This window comes from Leptodactylus fuscus, chromosome 5 (assembly GCF_031893055.1).
Source record: "Leptodactylus fuscus isolate aLepFus1 chromosome 5, aLepFus1.hap2, whole genome shotgun sequence".
Lineage (NCBI taxonomy): Eukaryota > Metazoa > Chordata > Amphibia > Anura > Leptodactylidae > Leptodactylus > Leptodactylus fuscus.
Genome location: NC_134269.1, coordinates 54,832,881 through 54,855,156, shown reverse-complemented (window position 1 = coordinate 54,855,156; position 22,276 = coordinate 54,832,881). Strand labels below are relative to the sequence as shown.

Sequence of the window (22,276 nt, the reverse complement as noted above, 5' to 3'; positions counted from 1 at the left end):
TCCTGGCAAATATGTGTGTGTGTGTGTGTGTGTGTGTGTGTGTGTGAAATTTCCCCATAATCCATTCAGTCGTTTGGCTGTGATTGAGGAACAAACATCCAAACACACAAACCCACAAATTTTCACCTTTATAATATTAATAGGATAATAGGTACTGATGGACTCTATAATTCCCATCACAAATCCAGTTCCCTTCCTTGTTGCGCCTCGACAGTCAGATATGGTGCTAGGTTATGCTATTCCAATGAGCAAGTCTGCCAGGCCCCATAGTAGAGGGGAAGGAGAGAGCTGAGTGCCTAACACATGACCCGGCAATGGAACCAGCTCACACGCCCCAGGTTCTGAACCTACAGAACCCAGGTTGGATGTTGGTCAAAGTCTCTGGATAACTCCTTTAAGGACAAATAATATCATATTCAGTTCATATTTGTAATTGTTTAAATAAAAATAACTCACCTTTTTCAGGCCTTGTTGGGTTGGAAGGCACGATTGTAAGACGTCACCAACTCCCCACCACTTGTCATTCAAATAAAGAGCCAAAACTGTGATGACACACAAAAATGAATTATAAAACAACCAGCATGAAAATGTTGTTTTTTTTTTTGTAGGAATGATGTTATTGAGTCCCTTTTCTGCTGTTAAAGCAGTATTTCTGGTACAGTTAGCACAATGCACTATTCTTCAGTAGTGGATGACCATGTAAAGCGCACCCTGTGAGGATACTGGCTCCATAACACTGCATCTACTACTCTGGCTGATTCCATGGATAACACTTATATCTCTACTACAATTTAAATGGTGCATCATTGTGTACCATCTTCCTTCCCTTATATATGTACAGACCTAAGGGCAGGGACCCACACTTAATCCCCAAAACTATTTCACACCTGAGTCTCTTTTCTTTGGGTCTACTAAGAGCAGCATTTTCTGAGAGTCCTCATCACGGAACAAAGGTGCATGAAGAACAGAGTTTTCATCTACTTCTATCTGCAAAAGGAACAGTGATTTAATGAGTCTCTTAATGTTCCAAATATTACAGCCTTAAAAGAGAATTTCATCCAGACGCTGCTCAGTTCTGAAGGAATTTGCATTGATCTCATGCCTGATCTAAGAAAGTACAGTTTCTCCTTGTGGATACCTAATTGGTATACGGTGTCTTTTACTTGGCAAATTAGCTCTCCTCCAGAAGGAAGACAACTGTCTCTCTAGTGCCACAAATAGGTAGTGGCCCTGTCAGTAAATATCCACTAGCCATGAAACATAACTAGGGATATCGGCCAAACCAAAGACATCCATATGGAGACAGATGTGTCTAATTTCTCAAACACTGCGAAAGACACAAATGACGCCAGAGACTCCAGAAAAACTGAATTTAAAATATTCCCCGAATGATCTCTCTTCCCCATCGTCATCTATGGAATGATAAGAAGTACTGTGTGTTTTCAGGTATAGTCAGTGGAGGGCGCTCAAATGAAATACAAGGATGTCCACAACCTCTACTGCTGGAAGCATGCAAAACAGCTGAGGATTCATAAGAATTTCTGCTCAGTTTAGGAAGAGCCTCTCGGCTGGAGGAGATGAATATAGTTGAGGCATTGAAAATATGTGAGGGACGTGGGGGGACTCTAAAACAGGGAAGCAAAGGGAAAAAAAAAAAGCTAGGTTCACACGGGGTCTCTGCCTGTAGATGTTGAGAGCCGGACGGTTTGGGTGGGCCTTTTTACTGGCAAACATGTTATTTTAAGGTTGCACAACTGGAAATTAGGTACACAGACCTGTAAGAGAAACAACATAAAAAAGCAGGCGAGAACATTTAGGCTGAAAGCCATAGTTATGTCTGAACAGAAATGATGAACACCATTATAATATAGTAGTCCTTAGACCGGGTCAGTCCAACTGAGAAGTCAAACCACATGAACTTATCACACATACATACCGTCTTTCCATCAGGACAAGAAAAGAATTCAGTAGAAGGGCCATGACGCTGTCTTATATGTAGGTAATGCTCAGCCGATCTCTCCAAAATGCCTGGCAAATCTGACAATGATAGATTGTCGACAGGGGAGCGGTGTTCTACAAAATGACATCCTGTGTTAGATTCAGCACATAGGTCAAGCTCATCAACCTTAACAAAACATAGAAAAGCAGTAATCCTGTGAAGTAAAGAATAAAGAGGGTTAAAGGGGAGCTGTCAGCAATCCAACCATGTCTGTTTTAGTATATTCTCCCATACAAGAACACGTTTTCTTTGAATGCTTTGTCATTCCTCTGTTGTTCCTCCTAGAAATGTATGAATAAATTGACGGCTGCCAATATCAGACTGTGTACGGACACACACCCCTTTGACAAAAGCAATAGTAACACCCAATTGTCAGCTTAGTCATAAATATCGGCAATGCCACAAGATAGACGTATAAGAAAATATTTTCCTAAACTCTTATTTTTAGGCAATGGTATTAACTAAAACAGACAGGTCCCCTTTAAATAGCAATTGACTGAAATAATGTTATTGTAATTGCTTATTTTTCATCTAGGGCTATACGACAACTTGCAGTCATGTGACATAAAATTACAAGGTTCCGCTAACACATCACACCTAATAATAGTAAGCGTGTTGACTTTGAGAAACACAACCTACTGTGACTATATTAACTATTGCTAAATGTGATTTTATATCTCACTCCAACACGTCTCCATGTCATCCTACTCCTATTAATCCATAGTCACTGGAGTCCATTACCGGGCAGTGGAGGAAAAGGTACAGGAGCACAACAGCTTAAATTCCCTGCATGAGAGTACTACGGGAGGCCAGGCATCACGTATGGTATCTATACTGGGCTCGCCACCATCACTGGCAGCTAACCTACTACAATATACAGTGGCATTGTGGTGGATGTGATTTATACTGCTGAAGAAACCTGCAGGACAAAATGTCTTGAGCTGCAGATTTACAAAACCCACAGCAGGACAATTTCTTGCTGTGACCTTATCACGGTTTTCAATCACTGCAATGCATAACCGGCCCAGAAGTAAAACCAGACATTTAATGTATTTCATATATTCCCTGAATTAACCTATATGTACAATAAACCAAAATCTCTCTCCTTTATGGATTTGCTACAGTGTATCAGTCTATGTAAAATGAATCAGCCTGTGGCTCGTCATAGCCTATCACATATGTAGTTGTATGGCAGTTTTTAGTTTAGTTTAACTGGAAAACATGATGCTTTTCATGAAACAGCCAAAGGCAAAAGAAGATGAAATAATGTGTGTACAGACATATGGCAGACTAGACTGGATTCAGCTGTAGCAAAGCCTCAGCTATGAGGAGTCTGAATCCACCATCCATTCACTGACAGCAAGCAGAGATCTTGCAGTCTGTGCTGGATTGAAACAAATTAGAAATTTGTAGAACTGTTCAGTATACGATCACACTTTGTGAACCACGGTAAAGACCTTTTTAATAAATTATTATAATAATAATTATAGATTATTAATGTCGGTGAATATTCTTATTTCTGGGCCACCAAAAATAGTGAAAATACGCTGTAATATCCATAATTCAGTAGTATACATTGAAAGACACATAACAAAGGGGAATCGGCACTATTTAAACATACAAGTGCATCAAGGGTTAAAAGCAAAATTATTAGATAAAGAACGCGACATATGAAAGGCGATGAAGTGCACAGGAGATACCATACAACCACAAGGAGGGTAAATTTAGAAGCGCTGCCCTGTGCAGAGGGAATTCTGGGCATTACTGGGTCCATGTTAACCAGACAAGAACTGGTAAACAACCCCCCCTCCCTCTCTCCATCCAGCAGAGCGCAGACTGGAGGGTCCCGCTTGGATATCAGCTTCCTTCCATTTGTTTCTGCGGAATTCGACTCCACCGTAAGGAATGTATTTATATAAAGAAATAGAAAAAAAAAAATAAGTGAACCTGGCATTAGACATGGTGTAAAACACATGGGAAGCGGAGGGAACTTCCTATAGCACTGAGTTATTTTATGCAATGCATTGTGAGAGTGACGGAGGGCACATGTACCGGACATCGCTGCTCGCATTCTGTGGTCAACAGGAAAGAAAACCGTGAACTTTCCCAGAACACAAGTCTTACAAAGTTACAACGGATCACGTATCAGAAAGGTTTCTGTAACAATTGCGTTAAGAATAAGTTCTAGCCTGTTGTAATGTATATGTACTTCATTTTATAAAGATCTTGCCGCTTCCTCTTGAGATCTAGCCCGATGTACTGCACATACTTCCCAACTTATTGGATTGTCAAAGAGGGACACTTATAATTTGTTTGTATACTTAGCATCAGGAATATCTGAATACATACATTTTAAGGTGTAAAATGTACAAAATTATGACAATTACCGTATATACTTGAGTATAAGCCGACTCGAATATAAGCCGAGGCCCCTAATTTTATCACAAAAAATGGGAAAACTTATTGACTCGAGTATAAGCCGAGGGGGGAAATGCAGCAGCTACTGGAAAATTTCAAAAATTAAAATGGTCAGAGTTTTTGGGTGCAGTAGTTGCTGGGTGCTGGGAAAGGGGAGGGGGTGTTTTGGTTGTCTGTCTTCCCCTTTCCTGAGCTTGAGGACTGTGTTTTTTTTTCCCCCACTTGGAATCCAGCCTGGGTGAATATAGGGTATCTGCAGTGCTCCTATTAACCCCTTCCTGACGGAACAGGAGCACTGCAGATCCCCTATATTCAGTAGACCGGGATACCTAATGTGTATGTGTTTCACAGTCATTTTATACTTTTATATGTATTCTAGGGAAAGGATGGATTGACAACTTTTATTTATTTTATTTTTTTTATTATATCTTTTTAAAGCTTCTTTTTTGTTTATCACTATTTTATGGGAGATTCTATACATTACTATCGCGGCTGGTCATAGACTCTCCCCCCCAAAAAAAATAAAATAAAAAAAAAATATATATATATATACACTTTTTTTTTTTTTTTTTTTGCTTGACTCGAGTATAAGCCGAGGGGGGCTTTTTTAGAACAAAAACTGTGCTGAAAAAGTCGGCTTATACTCGAATATATACGGTATATTAGGAACCAGTTCATTTCTGGAACAATATAGCTCCGTTTATTAATGCTCATTTTTTTCCAGTATCAAAAAGAGGGACATATAAGGGGCAAAGATGGACAGAGGTGTTTGGGTCAAATACAGGGACTGCGACTCCAAAAAAAGGGAACCTTGGGAGATATGCAATATGTATTCAGAATGAATGACGCGGTGCAAGAAAGGGCCATGCAACACATTTACACCCATCTATATCTGGAATAGATGGGTTAATAAATTCCCCCCAATGAGTCATATGTTCCACAAGAACACCAGTTTTATGCACGCCAGCACAGAGGAATGTACAATGCAGCAATATTAGATTTGTAAGGGTCTGACACCCAGGACCCCCACAGATTAGCTGCTCTGGGACAGCATGGCTCCCATGTTTGCATGATGGAAGCTATTTGTGTTCAATTACTGTAAAAACTTTAGTGGCGGCTTTAGGTACTGCAACACTGCCCCACTTAAGTCTATGGAAAAGCGATGCAGAGAATAAAGCCGCCACTACTGTATGTATGGAGTATAAGCAGGGTGTCCCAGCATAAAACCATTACCGGGAGCCACGCTATCCCAGAGCAGCTGATCTGCAGGGGTACTGGGTTTTGGATAGTGTTGAGCGAAAAGATCGGATTCCGATCCCGATCTTTTCCGGCGGGATCAAGGTCGGAGGTGATTTCCCACAATGCTTGGCTACTGGCCAATCATTGTGAGAAAAGCGAACAATGATTAGCCAGTAGCCAAGCATTGTGAGAAATAACCTCCGACCTTGATCCCACTGGAAAAGATCGGGATCGGAATCCGATCTTTTCACTCAACTCTAGTTTTGGACCTTTGCAAATGTAATATTGATGGCCTATTCTAAGGATAGACCATCTACATTAAAAAGTAGACAAAACCTTTAAATACTAATACTCCATGTTCACACATGGCACTTGTTCTAAACATAAAATACTTCCCCAGCCAGTTCTGATATGCAACAAGAATTACAAATATCTTTCATAGACTGCACAGAAAAGTCAGTCAATACAATTTTGCGCCCATTTTTAGGGTATATGGATATCAAAGAAGCGGATCACCCCTTTCGATCAGTTGATAGAAGCTAATAAAAATCAGCTCTATTGAAGTTGGTCGGTAAATGTATTATATGGTCACCTTTCTGCAGGCATGTGATAATACATTTCCCCTGCAGAGGCTGGGGTCTCCATAGCTGGACATGTGGAAAGCTGATCATCAGGGCCGCTTTATTTTACAATGGTGATATTGGCACGTCATGGCCCTTTTAACTTTACAAGAAAAATACAAACACATGAACTTTCTTTCTAGGAAGTAACACTTATGTCTTCCAAAATGAAAGAACATCTGTCATCCGGAAAAGCACTTTATTTTCAGGCCTTTATAAAATACCCTGGAAGATAGTGGGATCTGTGGGCAAGGTTGAGCAGGCAGAAAAAGCCATCACATGGCTAGTAAGAAGTCTAAGGGCTCATGAGCAGAATGCAAATACCCTCCAAGCAGAAGATAAGAGTGACATGAAGTGGATGCAGTCAGATATAGTTTATTCTGTATAGCAGGGCATAACATCCACTCCCTACAGTGTATCGGAGGGGTCACCATAAAATGCTACGCTATTGAAGGGCAGCACATTATAGTGACAGGTCCGCTATAGAGGAGCATAAATGTGCCGTTCTAGTGTTGTGATGTGAGAGATGGCGCATTTCTCAACTTCACTACTAAAGCTGGTCATAAACATTAGATTTTCTTTGGCCTAAATGGTAGATTTTGGCCAACAATCAGCTGCAAAAATAGCAGGAACTTTGGCCTGCCAAAATAAAATTGGTCTTGTTAGATATTTTTGGCCAGCGCTTGTGCCATCAGCCAGCTTGTGCGCAAATTTATTAAATGGTCTAAAAGAAAAACACATATATTACTTGCCTTAGCTCCCCTTGTGGTCCGGTCCCTGAATAAGGAATTTAGATTACTCTACTTGGGACAGTGAGTGTCTGTAAAGCGAGGCAGAATATATTGGTTCTATATATGCGAGGAAATAAATAAATAGTAAATAAGATGCTCAATGTCAGTCTTATAGGAATGTGAGTAGAAATGGGGCCTCTGTGATTCTCTGAACCGATGGGTCTGTTTGTCGGACATGTGACACAGTCAGGGACCAGACCGCTAAAGGAGCCAAAGCAAGTAAAATGTAAGCGTTCTATCCAGACCTTCAGTATTATGAACAAATGGGAGGGAAACGTCAAAAGAAAAAAAGACTGGTCGTTCTTCTTTAGGCTAAGGCCCCACGTTGCGGAAACACAGCTTTTTTTTGTGCCAAACCTAGGAGTGGATTGAGTAGAAGGTAGAAGTATAAAGACTTCTTATACATTTTCCATTACTTTTGTAGCCTCTCTTGGCTTTGGCTCAAAAAACCGCAGCAAAATCTGCAACAGAAAAGCTGCGTTTCCGCAACCTGGGGCCTCAGCCTTAAAGTTCCACCCAAAGCTAGTCCTTATTCACAGAACCCTAGATAAAAACAAACATGAAAAAGGCATAAAATGGTTTTGTCATTGTCGGTTTGCATATATGGGAACGCCATTTTCACAGATCCCTCTCACAATCTATTCAGGGATCTGTGAAAACAGCCAAAATAGGACATGTTCTCTTCTATTTTTTTGTGTTAAAAAAATGGACATGTGATTATCCTCATTTTAGTCAGTGGCTGAAATTTATCTAGCAACATGCACTAAAATTCTGGCATAATTTGCACCTTGCACCACATCTATCAAATATCTAAACACTGTTATGACTTGCAACTTAGGCAACATCCACTATGTTAAAACGAACCATTAAAAGTTAATTTTTATTGAAAAAACGAGCCGTGGACGTTGCGGATCAACTTTATTACATTGTTCAGATTGGAAGCCAGACCCCTTAGGACTCGGGATCTATGTGATCGTGCACACCTTGGGACTCGTACGCATTGGTGAGTCTACAGCTTTAAATTTTTCTTATATACAGTTAACATCCACTATCTCCAAAGCGCAATATTTTGTGCCAAAAAAATGAGCCAAATTTTGGCACGTTTTTCTAACGTAAACTAAGCCAAGTGATAAGGTGTAACGTTAGACTAGACAGTCTAATTACGTGACCTCCCTATGGCTTCAGGGCCTGGTAGCAATTGCTACACCCCTGCAAACAGCATTAGACACTTTGATAAATCTGACGTAGTTTAAAACCATCTAGTCCAAGTTTGCACTGTCTAACTTTTAGATAGTATTAGTAAAGCCGCCCCAATATGTTCTAAAAACGAGTATGTGATGGCCAAATTTGAACTTCATGTGAATAAGGCCTAAAGGGGCGTTCACACTACTGCCGCTGTCTTCCCCAGGGTCTCCATCCTAAATCCCGGGGAAACTGGACAGGGGACATATGCAGCCTCTCCACCTGGAAACCGCTTTGTTTTTTTGCAGGGACACCAAGCTGTACATACAGGACTTTCTGTCTGTGCAAAAAAAAAAAAAAAAACCTGTTTCTAGGCAGAGAGGCCACATACGGACATCAGCGGTCATCTTTAAAAACGCATTGAAATGAATGGGTTTTAAAGCTGACTGCTGGCAAGCCGTCCCCTGTTCAGTTTCCCCGGGGTTTAGGATGGAAACCCAGGGGCGTACAGCAGCGGTAGTGTGAACGCCCCCTAACGGTGCAGTCACACAGCCTTATCACATCTCTGTGCATGAGACATATATTTTATCTCATCTCTGGCAAAAAGTTCAGAATATGATCCTGCATAGAGCTGTAATACACTTGTGTGTATGGAGCCTCAGCAATAAGCATGGAACAGCCTGTTGTCTTAAACTAATGTTTAGATTGTACAGACTTTATCACAGGAAACCTCAGACACTAGTTTGGCAAGCAACCAAGTAACACACTTTGTGCAGAAACCTCTGCAGGGCAATAAACATCACATTGTAACTGCTCAAAATATTTGTACTGAAAACTTCCTATCTACTAAATATCGCAACCAACTAAAGCTCAATATTAGTTATCACCCATATTATACACATCACTGACTATTTATCATTGATATGTCAGTAAATTATATTTACATGATCATCACATATTGATGTCAGAACCTAATGATTAAACAGAGTGCAATGGGTAAAGTGACAGACTTTACGAATAGGGGAGAGCAGGCACAAGTGTGAACCTAGTCTCAGTCATCAGTATTATTGTTACGGCATGTATATGGCCATATCAATCCATCTTTATGCAACATGCACTCGACTGTGGTAGTCTGCAAAAACATGTCCATATTCCTTCCGTAATCATGGATCTGAAAGAGACTTCTATGAAGTCTGTGCCCAAAATACAGACAGAAATAGGACTCGCCACGGCTGGCGTCTGGTCCATATCCCACGGATTGAACAATCTTTTGCAAAGCTCCCCTTAAAGAGTACCTTTCAGCACCTCCACCAACTCTAACTCTTTGCATTCTTCCATATTCTCTGATCCACAGATTCCAGCAGAGTTGGAATTTTTTGCTGTGGCTCCCACTATTCCCGAGCAATCAATTCTATTAGGTTCAGCACAATTACGCTGTCAGGTGGGCGGCCTCTGTCCCCTTTCTGCTCCAACCCAGGACTGTCCACTGGCAGGAAAGAGTTTAAGTAATGACGTTGCTCAGGAACAGTGGGGGCTACAAAAACATTCCAACTACGCTGGAATCAGTGAAACAGCACCTATTCAAGAATGCAGAGTTGGAATAGATGGTGAAAGGTCCCCTTTAAAAGAAATGTAGAAGAAAATCTGATGTTGGGTATTGGGTAGGTCATCAGTATCAGATCGGTCATGATCATTTGTTTTTGCCACTGGCACGACATATTCTAGGTATGAGTGGAAGCAACCCTGCTCCTATTCAAGTGAATGGGAGCAGCACTGCTTTTCCAAGCACAACTACCACAGTGTAGAGAGCTCCATACACTGAGTGGATCTTCTGGTCTGTACAGTTTGGCAGTGGCGCCTGATGTTGCAAGCCCTGCCCCCATTCACTCGATAATGGGAAGGCATCAGGGTGCTGGATCCCAACTGATCTGATACTGATGACCTATCTTGTGTATAGGTCATCAACATCAATTACCTTCAGATCCTGAACAACCCCTTTCTTGTACTTTTCTCGCAGGCGTACACTCTGCATATTGCCAGTGAATATAAATATTTGTGGATTTATCAAAAATTAAAATCCACAGGTTTTAATTTACAAAGACCCTTTAAAATAAAAGAGAGCTGGAGACAAATACCATTCACTACTAACAAGCAGAGATCTTAAACATAAGGTTTTCTACACGACTTTGGCCGCTACTCCCGCCGCATGACCAAATGCTTTGTGACCCTGAAGGTGTCGCCAATGAAAAAAAAAAAATGAAGATTGAACAATGTCTGATATCACAGTACCTTAAGGGTCACAATGTGATGGCACTAACATTAGCGTTGCCACAGACTAAAGGGAAAGATTTGCCCTTCATATCCCCTGCGATGGTGGGAGATGCTCCTTATTCATGACGAGGCCGTACTGAGCCCCTGGAGTGAAATCTATGCCAGCTCTTAGATGGCGTAAATGATAATAAATCTGGTAGGGCTGATGCATCTGCTCCCAGAAAGCTCTCGCCATCGCCAGCCCCTTGAGAAAGTGTCATGCTCAATGTAAATATACCAGATGCGACAATTTGAGGTCAGGATCTTTTTTTTACGCAACAAAAATGGCATAAAACAATAGCAACAATAAGTCTGCCCCATAGCCGTTACAAAGTATAGTGTATAGTTGTAGTATGTTACATCATACCGTGAAACCCGAAACTCCTAGGCCAGATACAGGTTTCTGTAGCTTTATTTACATGTAACATCATTCTGTGCACTTTGTATCAGTCTAGACACACTATAGTGCTGTAATATACACAAATCCAGCAGATCCTATAGCAACCAGTTTATTTTCTACTATACAACTGCTGTATGAGCAACAACTCACTGTATATCCCACAGGTGCTGCAAAACTACAACTCCCAGCATGCATTGTGTGTGTGATGGCATGATGGGAATAGCTTTGCAGCAGGTGGAGGGGCGACTACTACAGAGGATATAGGAGGTCTGGGGGCTTTGGCTGCAGGAGGGGCCCAGGTTGGGGGTGACTACTACAGAGGATATAGGAGGTGGAGGGGCTCTCCTGCTCGGGTAGTAACACAAGTCCCAGCAGGAGAGCCCTAGGCCTGCTGACAGGCCGTGTACCACAATGGCAGGGTGCTCCAGTGTGTACAAGGCCGCTAATGGCTGCAGGGCGGGAATCCTCCTGGCAGCGGCCCTCAGCTCCCCGTCCCCCCGCTCACACTATACCTCCTGCCCGGACAGCTCTGTGACTCTGTGTTACACTCGGCTGCTCCATCATATCCTGCTGTACGCCAGGCCCACTACCTGTGAGCCGGCCTCCCCCCTGACCCTCCCCGCTCAGCCGGGGCTGCCATAGGCCGAGGCTAATCCCTGATAAAATGTGGAGAATTCTCCTGCTGAGAGAGGAGAGCAAAGGACGAGGCCTGTAGTGTGAGGCAGGGAGGGAGCAGGGCAGCAGGCATGGGCAACATGATGGCCTCCTCATACTGTAACACTACAACTCTCACTATGGCTGATAGCTATAAACTGATAGGAGTGGCTGGGACTTGTAGTTCTACAACACACAGCTCAGCAGGCCGGTGCTGTCTGGTTACATAACTATATCGAATGGCGAAATCTAGATACACCACCCTGCTAGCAAAACCAAGACCCCACTGCTAACTTACTGAAGGTGAACCTGCTATGGGTTGTAATAGACTGGGGTATGTGGCCATGCATAGTAAAAATGAGCTTGCATTGAGGGGCTGCTGTATATTACAGCACAGGTATATGGCCTAGCAGTGCTTGGGATATGAAGAATGGTGTTCATAAATATCCCCTCTGTGTAGAGCACTATTATACTGTATATAAGAGTACTCTCTCTGTATTTGGAATTCAGGTACTCTATGTTACCATAAGGGTGCAGTAGCAATTTTCAAAGAGATATTATTATTGTATAGGGTCTATAATACTGTATTAGAGGCACCTTGTTTATGGGGCATTATCACTGTTTAGAGGCAGTATTGTAGTTGCAAAAAGATCAGACATCAGAGATTTTTTTGCAACTAGAAGTAATGGTCACTGGAAGGAGTAATCTAAAACATAACTTTTATTGTGATATTAAAGCAAAGTAACGGTGATAGTGTCTAAATAAACGATAAATTCTGAGGTGGCTATTCTGTATGGAGAGGGAAGATAACCACACCCCAAATCCAGATCCACTTTCTCAAAACCAAATGAACTGGTCTATACCCAGTTCCCATCAATAATAAGTAACCAGGGAACTTGGTGCACTAATAGGAGTATGTTAGAAGTGGAGCAAAAAAGAGTGATAAAACTGAGCAGGCTAAGAACTGTACTGCTATACCAACATGGTGTCAGTCCACTAACCATAGACAATTCAACCTAAATACAAAAGCTCCAACAACTAAATTGACGCTGACTAGGTAATAGGGACGGGCCCTATACTTGTGAATCATAAAGTCCTAATAGATATCTTACTACTGACCCCGTAGGTGGATAACCAAAGGGGAAAAGCACAGTGTCTAAATACTCCCATGATTGTGCCCTATTGCCGTTCCTCTACGCATTTCGTTGACTAGTCATGTCAGCTCATCAGGAGGGTAAATTAGATGACCAGAAAAAGTGAAGATCTGCAGTTACAACTTCATTTCCCGTGAGCTCGGTGGTAGGCCACGGTACTAAATGAAAAGCCATTAGAAGTAATGGTCGTGGCACCCTTGGGTTTACAATGTAACTTCTAACATGAGTGAAAAAGACAGAAGGCCACCCAGCGATCTTTGGTCACACAATGACCTTACTGTTTAGGGGCAGTAAGGAGGCACTATTATCGTACAAGGGCAGAAAGGGAATTTTTTGTGTGGACACCATACACAAATATCATCTTCAATGTAGTATGCAACACATTAAGGGCTAGTACACACAGGAATTCCGCGTGTGCACATTCCATCTCGGCTATTCGCTCCGGATTAGGCCCAAATGAATCCGCCTGAAGAAAGAGCAGCTAGCGGTCTACATAGACCTCTATAGTCGGGGTGGATTTTGAGGAGGATTCCACGCCAAAATCCGCTGTGACCTCTTCACTCAGGTGACTGGTGAAAGTACCTAAGGATAGGCCATAAATATTAGAGCCCCAGAAAACCTATTTAGGCTAAGGCCCCACGGGCCGTAATCGCAGCACTGAACCGCTGCGTGAACGCATTGCAGTTCTTTTCGCAGCGCTTTTAAGAGAAAGTTCAGAGTTTTCCTCTTGCACTGGCAAATCGCGGCGTTTACATCCTGTGGGGCCCCGGCCTTAAGGTGACCGTATAACTGACAGCCAAACATTTGCTGCTGCTGTCCCTTCCACTCCTCCTCAGCCTCACACCAGGACCTTCCCCTGGTCCCTCTTTATCAGCCTATTTACACCCTCTCTGGAACTTCAACCAGGACATGCCAAGCCTGAGGAAGGGCAGTGTTGCACAATATTGATTATTGTTATACACACACACCAACTTCTGATTTCGATGTTCTACATCTGAATCTATTACCACATCCACATGTTGTGTGCTGACTGAATGTAGAATATTTTTCTTCTCTTTACTTTATATAGGTCTCAGTATTACTGCAAATATATAAATTAACTAGCAAGCTCCAAAAAAGAACTTTGGAGTGCTGTCCCATTCCTACCTATGCAATATTGTGTCTACAGGGAATCCAGCCAGTCCACTTGGGAAATCGCACCCACCATTACAAAAGAGGAGTGGGCTGTCTATTTACTGAATAAATAACGTTGCAATGCTTTGCTGCTATATTGCACCCAATGATAGTGAATGGGATCACAATATAACCTGATAGATCACGGCCATGTTCATCATCATTAGGCACAACTGACAGTACGACATTTGCTGCTGTAACTCTCCAGGTTTGGAATTACTATTTGTTTTATAATGGAGAGTGGACCCCTATAATGTTACAGGAATCTGAGCCTTAGAAACATGTACCAAGCAACTTTGCTCCTTGACAGTATTTAAACAAATCCAAAATACTATGGACTTGTTTACTAGTTTCTAATCTCCATTGCAGAGTCATTGGTTAGGAATCTCTACGACTTGGAATGAGATCATTGTGGCCAACATCAAACCATTATAAAGAATATCTAGTCTGCAATTAATTCATTCACCATAATGCACAGATCACAATCTGTTATTTCTACTTGTACACAGGTCCATGACTGACGCATTATTATAACTGGCTGTCACTAGTGTATTATCAACCTGCTTAAACAAAAAGAGATTTTCCAAAATTAATTTTTTTATGCCCTATTTATAGGATTGGCAATCAATATGCGATTGGTGGAGGGCTAACACCAAACCTCTGCGTGGATCAGGACTTCAGCTGGACCCAGTACCCTAAAGTGTACAGAGCCGGAAGCAGAGAGCGATCTCAGCAGTCATAACATGGTTCAGCCACTATATAATGTGCAGCCTTCTGCATCTGACTCTGTACACTGTATAGTGCTGGGTCCAAACCAATCCTAACAAGATACCTTTAAAAAAAAAAAAAAACTTGGCAATATTCCTATAGTAGATATTTATAGCATATGCACAGGATATGCCATAATCTCTCTATATTATAAAAATGAATTTCTGTCTGTCTGTCTGTCTGTTCTCTAATGCGAACCAAACGACTGGACCGATCTTCACCAAATTTGGTACAGAGATACTTCAGATATCCGGGAAGGTTTAAGATGAGACTCCAACTCGCTCGGACGTACCGTTGCTGAGATACAGCATTCCAAACACAGTGCCCCCCCCCCCCCCCTTAGCCAATACAAACCTGCAAGACTTTCACTCATATTCCAACTGCAATACACACGGTCACTCCACATGCACAATACAACACTGATATCCAAACTGAGATACACGCATCAGAGGATTAGATACACAGATCAGCACACAGTATCACACTCCAGAAGATTAGATACACGCGTCTGCACACAGTCCCACACACCAGAGGATTAAATACGCACTTCTGCACACAATTCCACACACTGAAGGATTTGATACGTGCATCTGCACACAGTTCCACATGCCGAAGGATTAGATACAGGCGTCTGCACACAGTTCCACACTCCAGAGGATTAGATATGCGCGTCTGCACACAGTACCACATGCAGTAGGATTAGATACGCGCGTCTACACATAGTTCCACACGACGAAGGATTAGATACGCGCGTCTGCACACATTTGTACACGCCATAGGATTAGATACACGCGTCTGCACAGAGTACCACATGCCGTAGGATTAGATACACGCGTCTGCACACAGTTCCACACTCCAGAGGATTAGATACGCGCATCTGCACACAGTTGTACACACCATAGGATTAGATACACGTGTCTGCACACAGTACCACATGCAGTAGGATTAGATACACGCGTCTACACATAGTTCCACACGCCGAAGGATTAGATACGTGCCTCTTCACACAATACCACACAGGGGAGGATTAGATACGTGTGTGTGCACACAGTACCACACTTTGGAGGATTAGATACATGTCTCTGCACACAGTACCACAAGCCAGAGAATTAGATACGCGTCTCCGCACACAGTAGCACACGGGGGAGGATTAGATACGCACGTCTGCACACAGTACCACGCGGGGGAGGATTAGATACGCGCATCTACACACAGTACCACATGCCATAGGATTAGATACGCGCGTCTGCACACAGTACCACGCGGGGGAGGATTAGATACGTGCATCTACTCACAGTACCACATGCCATAGGATTAGATACGCGCGTCTGCACACAGTACCACATGCCGGGGGATTGGATACGTGCGTCTACACACAGTTCCACACGCCGTAGGATTAGATACGCGCCTCTTCACACAATACCACACAGGGGAGGATTAGATACACATGTCTTCACAAAGTTGTACACGCCATAGGATTAGATACACACGTCTACACACAGTACCACATGCCGTAGGATTAGATACGCGTGTCTGCACACAGTACCACATGCCGTAGGATTAGATACGCTCATCTACATACAATTCCACACTCCAGAGGATGTGATACGCGCGTCTGCACACATTTGTACACACCATAGGATTAGATACACACGTCTGCACAGAGTACCACATGCCGTAGGATTAGATACAGGCATCTACACACAGTTCCACACTCCAGAGGATTAGATACCCGCATCTGCACACAATACCACATGGGGGAGGATTAGATACGTGTGTGTGCACACAGTACCACACTTTGGAGGATTAGATACATGTCTCTGCACACAGTACCACAAGCCAGAGAATTAGATACGCGTCTCCGCACATAGTATCACATGGGGAAGGATTAGATACGCACGTCTGCACACAGTACCACACGGGGAGGATTAGATATGCGCGTCTACACACAGTACCACATGCCATAGGATTAGATACGCGCGTCTGCACACAGTACCACATGCCGGGGGATTGGATACGCGCGTCTACACACAGTTCCACACGCCGTAGGATTAGATACGCGCCTCTTCACACAATACCACACAGGGGAGGATTAGATACATGTGTCTTCACAAAGTTGTACATGCCATAGTTTTAGATACACGCGTCTGCACACAGTACCACATGCCATAGGATTAGATACGTGTGTCTGCACACAGTACCACATGCCGTAGGATTAGATACGCGCATCTACACAGTTCCACACTCCAGAGGATTAGATACGCGTGTCTACACACATTTGTACACGCCAAAGGATTAGATACACACGTCTGCACAGAGTACCACATGCCGTAGGATTAGATACAGGCGTCTACACATAGTTCCACACGCCGAAGGATTAGATACGCGCCTATTCACACAATACCACACGGGAGGATTATATACGTGTGTGTGCACACAGTATCACGATTTGGAGGATTAGATACATGCCTCTGCACACAGTACCACAAGCCAGAGAATTAGATACGCATCTCAGCACACAGTATCACACGGGGGAGGATTAGATACGCGCCTCTTCACACAATACCACACGGGGAGGATTAGATATGTGCATCTGCACACAGTACCACACCAACAAGGATTAGATACTTGCATCTAAACACAGTATTACACGGGGAAGGATTAGATACAGCTTTACTCCAGGTATCCATAACAACTGATCACAGGTGTTTCACTGATATCCAAAATGAGATACACATAACCACATGACGCTTATGGACATACACAGAAACCACATACAAAATACACCAGTGCAAAACTGGACAATTCTTATGGGGCCACTACACAAACATAAAATGTAATATACCCGTGCGAAGCCGGGTCCTCCCTCTAGTATCTAATATGAATGACTGCACAGAATGTCCAGAATAGAAATTCCCCAGCTGACCTGGTGACTGAGCCGCAGACCATTGCATCCAAGTGAAGAATGAATGGAGAAATGGGGCTGCATGAGCGTGGCTCTCTTCATTCACCTTTTTGGGAGTCTCGGAAACAGCTCCCACAGAAGTGAATGCACACACTTGAGGTACACACATCACAGCTCCTTCTCCATTCATTGTCTGTCTCCATGACGCATACTCCTATCACACCTGTTCTGGGGATTGGTACAGGTCTCACATGAGGGTCCCAGCCCTTGTTAGGCGCCATCTGCTAGACCCAATGAAGGTGGCTTCAAACAAATTACTGTTGTCCATGTTTTCCTATCGGTAGTTGCACATATTAGCCAACATTTGCCCCCCAGGTGGAGCAGTAGATCTTGCCCATATCTAAGAAGCTCTTGATAAATTCCCAGGATTTAGTGATGTAATGAAGGTTATAGAGTGGTGCCACGTGAGATGTCTCTATAGCAGCATCTAGTACTCGGGCCACTAGTGTATACACTTCTAAGCTTTATATTATGGGGCAACATCAAAGCCACGGGCCAGTAATGATATCTAGCTGATATTAATCGGTGTGTCACCTACTAAGATCTACTTTCTTCTTACATAGAAAAGCATTGGCAGCCCACATCCCCATACATAATGGGGTACCACCTATACATAGACTATGCCTATAGATCGTATAATGCTCTGGTTTACATCCTTCTTCCCAAATATCTGTTCTGCCTTGCAGGGTCTGCCAACTGGTGCATCAATACTAGCGGACTGTTACTAACTAATGGCTTCCAATGCAGATAGTCCAAACCTCATTGTTGTCACTGGTAAGTCACTGGTATCACTAAAATAAAGATGATGGGCAAGGAGCACCAATTTCTATGACAGGTTTATGTTTTGACCTTAATACATGAATTTTTAGACTCCATCTAGTTATCTAAAGGTGTTCAGTTTTACTATTCAGCGCATTATTTCACTCCTGCTTGGTAGGAGTCCTGATGGAATAATTCCCACTATGGTCTACAACTAAAGCTGGCCATACACATTAGCTACTTATAAATCATTGCTAGATCCAATTTATTATTGTAGCATCTGCTGTTAATCTTAAAGGAAGCCTGTTACCAGCAAACTCTATACCAAATCTGTATAGGGGAGACTATACTGAGCGCCATTATACATTTAGATAGGTCCAATAGATGCCCTATTACCTTGTATGATAGAAACGTACAAATAAATTTCAAGTGCAATTGGACATGTCAGAGCCAACAAGGAACCCAGTTGGGAGACACCAGGTACATGTGCATGAATCCAACAAGCAGCTGTAGGATAGGGAGAGGCTTCTGTCATTTTGGTTTACATTGGAGTGAATGCAGATAGACAGAGTTCCTTCTGCATTAGTTATTCTAGCATGGTCTAAGCCCGTTGCTCTCATCTCATGAAGAATGAGAACATTAGTCTGTAATAACGTAAATGTGAACTTAGCCGCATACATCTGTCCAGTTATAGAGCAGGGGAATACAACAAGATGCTACTTTATAACAGCTCTAAACATATTAATACAGGCATTTGCTGAGATGTTTTTTTTTATCTGAATATATCTTTTTTTTTTTCTTTTTTGTTATTGGAAGGTTTTGGCCCATACAGAAATTATTTTGTTAACTCCAGCTGGGAAGCAGTGAAGGTAATCTCCCATGTTAGTTTTTCTAAGTAGATTTGCTGTATGCCATCACAATTTGGCTCTTGTCAGAAACACTCAGACCCTTTTGCTTGCTCATTTTTCCTGCTTCCAGGACATCAACTTTAAGTTGTGTACCCTAGTATACATCAGATTTGATATTAAAGGAGTCTTCCAGACATCTGTATAGATAAAACTTATGGATAAGGTTTTTTTTTTTTTTTTTTTTTTTAGATATGCCAATTATGTCCCAGAGATGGTGGGGCCCAAATCTGGACCTCAATATTTCTCAAAAACTGGGTCCCTTGACCCCCATCTCACAATTACAAGGCGGCCTTTGCTCCATAAAAGTGAATGGAGAGAGCCCCACATATACAATGTACTCTTCATTCACTGCAGCTGGGGGCTATATCATAGGTGCCCGATTCTGTGCGGATCCAGAGGTAGAACCTACAACTATGGGACACTTGTGTCCCAAACGTGAATACCTGACCTCAACAGCAGCTCTGCTTATGATGTATGTGCTTTTGTAAGACTATAGACTATTTATATTCACCAAATATACCATACACCAGCCTATATATGTATTGTAGTTCTCCATTACCTTGTTACAGGAGCTGGCCAAACTTGGTCTTGGTGACAACTTTCAACTTAAGATCCTGGAGCTTCCAGTGAAATATAGTGCGGTGGAAAAGAAGATCAAATGGATTTGGACAGAGGTGCAGCCACAGGTTGGTCTATCAGATGCAGCAGAACTTGATGGGGCACAGTTGTCACTACTGTGGGGCAAGAAGGACACTTTACAGCAGGCGGGGTTCACACACAGCAGAAGTATAGTGCACAGACAATTACCACGTGGGAAAACCAAGGCAAACTTCTTTTATACATGAATCACCTTTAAAAACTGTCATATGCAAGAACGGCAGAACATGTGGTTTGACTGCGCGGCACTCTACCTACAAAGAGATCAATTTGTTCAATGTGGTATAGTTTATCAAGATGGTACGCAAAACATATATCTTCCATGTAATGGTTGTAACTTTAATATGTGTCTGCAAGCCTAAAATACGTGCCTATAGTTATACATCTGCTACTGCCACAAATTATATAATAGAAATATACACACACATATGTATGAATTTAGCCCAACAAAGAGCTTCATGCAAAAAAAAATAAAAAAATTATATATATATATATATATATATATATATATATATATATATATATATAAAGAAAAACCCTAGAAATGTTTAAATAAATTATATATATATATTATATATATATACACACTGTATATAAATGTTTATATATATCTTATGTACAAGCATATAAGGTGTTAATATGTTAATAGGACAGTGTAACCATTCATATCATGTATCGTAATAGATAAACAGACCCATATTTTTATTCTATTTCGTGCCCAGATGACTTCTAAACAACCTGCTTTTTTTGCTATGTTCATTTCCTGTTATTCTTTCCTGGCAAAAATGGCAAAATACACTAGCTGTCTGTACATGTTGGAATGATGTCTTCATCCAAAGCAATTGCCCTGGAGCAATGCGGAAGAAACAAAGGCTACATGGAGAAAGACCTGAGTGGCGCTCACCCACAAGGAGGCTGCTGTTTGCTGGAAGGACCGGATAGAATAGAGTCTGCCGTTAATATGAAAAGCATCTGCAAAAATCTATCATGGCCAGGGGTTCATGTTATCCATTCCAGAGATGCCGGGAGGTAAAAGAAGTTTGGATAAGTGCTTTGCCTGGAAATAACAACATGGCACATTTAAAGCGAGTTGTGTCTTTTGTTCCTTTATATGTAAATCCATCTTAAGCATGAACCATAAACCAGAGATTTGAGCTCAGTTTTCTGAACGTCTCATTGTTAACAGTTGGTCTTGGAAAAATTGTTGCCTTAGACAATAACAGTAAATGCTAGAATGATACATTGCCAACAACTGGCAGATCTATCGCTACCCTAATCTATGGCTTGTGCCAAGACCAGTCGGCGGTAAGATTTTCTAGGTCCATGCCCATAGGGAACATATCCTGTCACAAGTGACTGCACCCAATGACCAGAAAATCCATAATGGCAGGTCAACATATGTCTGCTGATATGGGTTCAGGAAATCACCAGAAATGAGAGAATAAAAAAAAAAAAGAACCAAAACACTCTTCGCTCTTCGTCAGCCTTTCCAGAATTCTGAGTACGTGTATGGACATCTTTGATACTTTTTTTTAAAGTGCAAGTATCATTTATTCTTTCTTAATCCAGTAGTACTTTAAGAAAAGTGTCAGTTTCATTAACTATTACTTATGTCTTTACTTTATATCCAAGGGATTTTGTGCTGTACTTATATTATAGTCTATGGAGAGGGGAGAGGAGGAGGTGACATGAGAATGCTGGATATTGATATCTCACAGATATGTTGTGAAAGAAAAGCCTCTCTCTATAGGACAGGTATCTCTGTTTTGAGGAGCTTTCCCACTCCATAGACTTCTATTGTACAGATCTGATCAGTGTCAAATAAGTAGAGAAACTAACCATTTTCTTTAAAAAAATAAAAATAAAAAAATTTCTCAATAGCATGGAAATATTAAAAATATGTATATACACAGTACAATGCCTCAAGCTTGTTGTAGACAGCAATATGAAATGTGTGATTTTTTTTTCTGTATTAATTTCAGTGTGAGTCTTATGAAGAGAATTTACTAATATGTGTATCCCTATAGGTACCTCTGTGAATATGCCTACTACATCTCCCTGCATTGTGGATCTGGGAAAGCTGTGTTTATTCATGTGCCTCCATTAAGCAGAATCATAACAGCAGAAATACTGGGACAAGCATTGCAAATCATCATCCAAGAGGTGCTGAGACAGCTAAACCTACTATGTGACTGATGAGAGAAGCAGAGTAAGGGTGCATGCACACTGAGTAACGCCGGGCGTGTATGAGAGCCGTACACGCCGGCATTACAGCAGAC

The 22,276-nt window shown here is 42.0% G+C and overlaps 2 protein-coding genes across 3 annotated transcripts in view; one reads left to right on the top strand and one right to left on the bottom strand.

Moving 5' to 3' along the window:
- The window catches only part of LOC142204849 (protein FAM169B-like), a 22,429-nt gene extending 10,898 nt beyond the window's left edge, over nt 1-11,531 (bottom strand). Inside the window, exons 1-4 of the mRNA XM_075276177.1 lie at nt 11,472-11,531; nt 1,937-2,073; nt 888-987; nt 457-542 (exon numbers count right to left, since the gene is read on the bottom strand). Of these exons, the coding sequence (XP_075132278.1) occupies nt 457-542; nt 888-987; nt 1,937-2,073; nt 11,472-11,523 (375 nt within the window). The 5' untranslated portion in view covers nt 11,524-11,531. The remainder of the gene's footprint in view (nt 1-456; nt 543-887; nt 988-1,936; nt 2,074-11,471) is intronic.
- PGPEP1L (pyroglutamyl-peptidase I like) lies at nt 3,797-22,276 on the top strand. Of its 2 annotated transcripts, XM_075276178.1 has the most exons (6): nt 3,797-3,897; nt 18,360-18,447; nt 19,249-19,301; nt 19,910-20,026; nt 20,800-21,026; nt 22,025-22,276. In XM_075276178.1, the coding sequence occupies exons 2-6, from the start codon at nt 18,405-18,407 to the stop codon at nt 22,191-22,193; spliced, it is 609 nt and encodes a 202-aa protein (XP_075132279.1). In that variant the 5' UTR covers nt 3,797-3,897; nt 18,360-18,404; the 3' UTR covers nt 22,194-22,276. The 2 variants fall into 2 exon arrangements, with proteins under 2 accessions (XP_075132279.1, XP_075132280.1); XM_075276179.1 differs by lacking the exon at nt 19,249-19,301.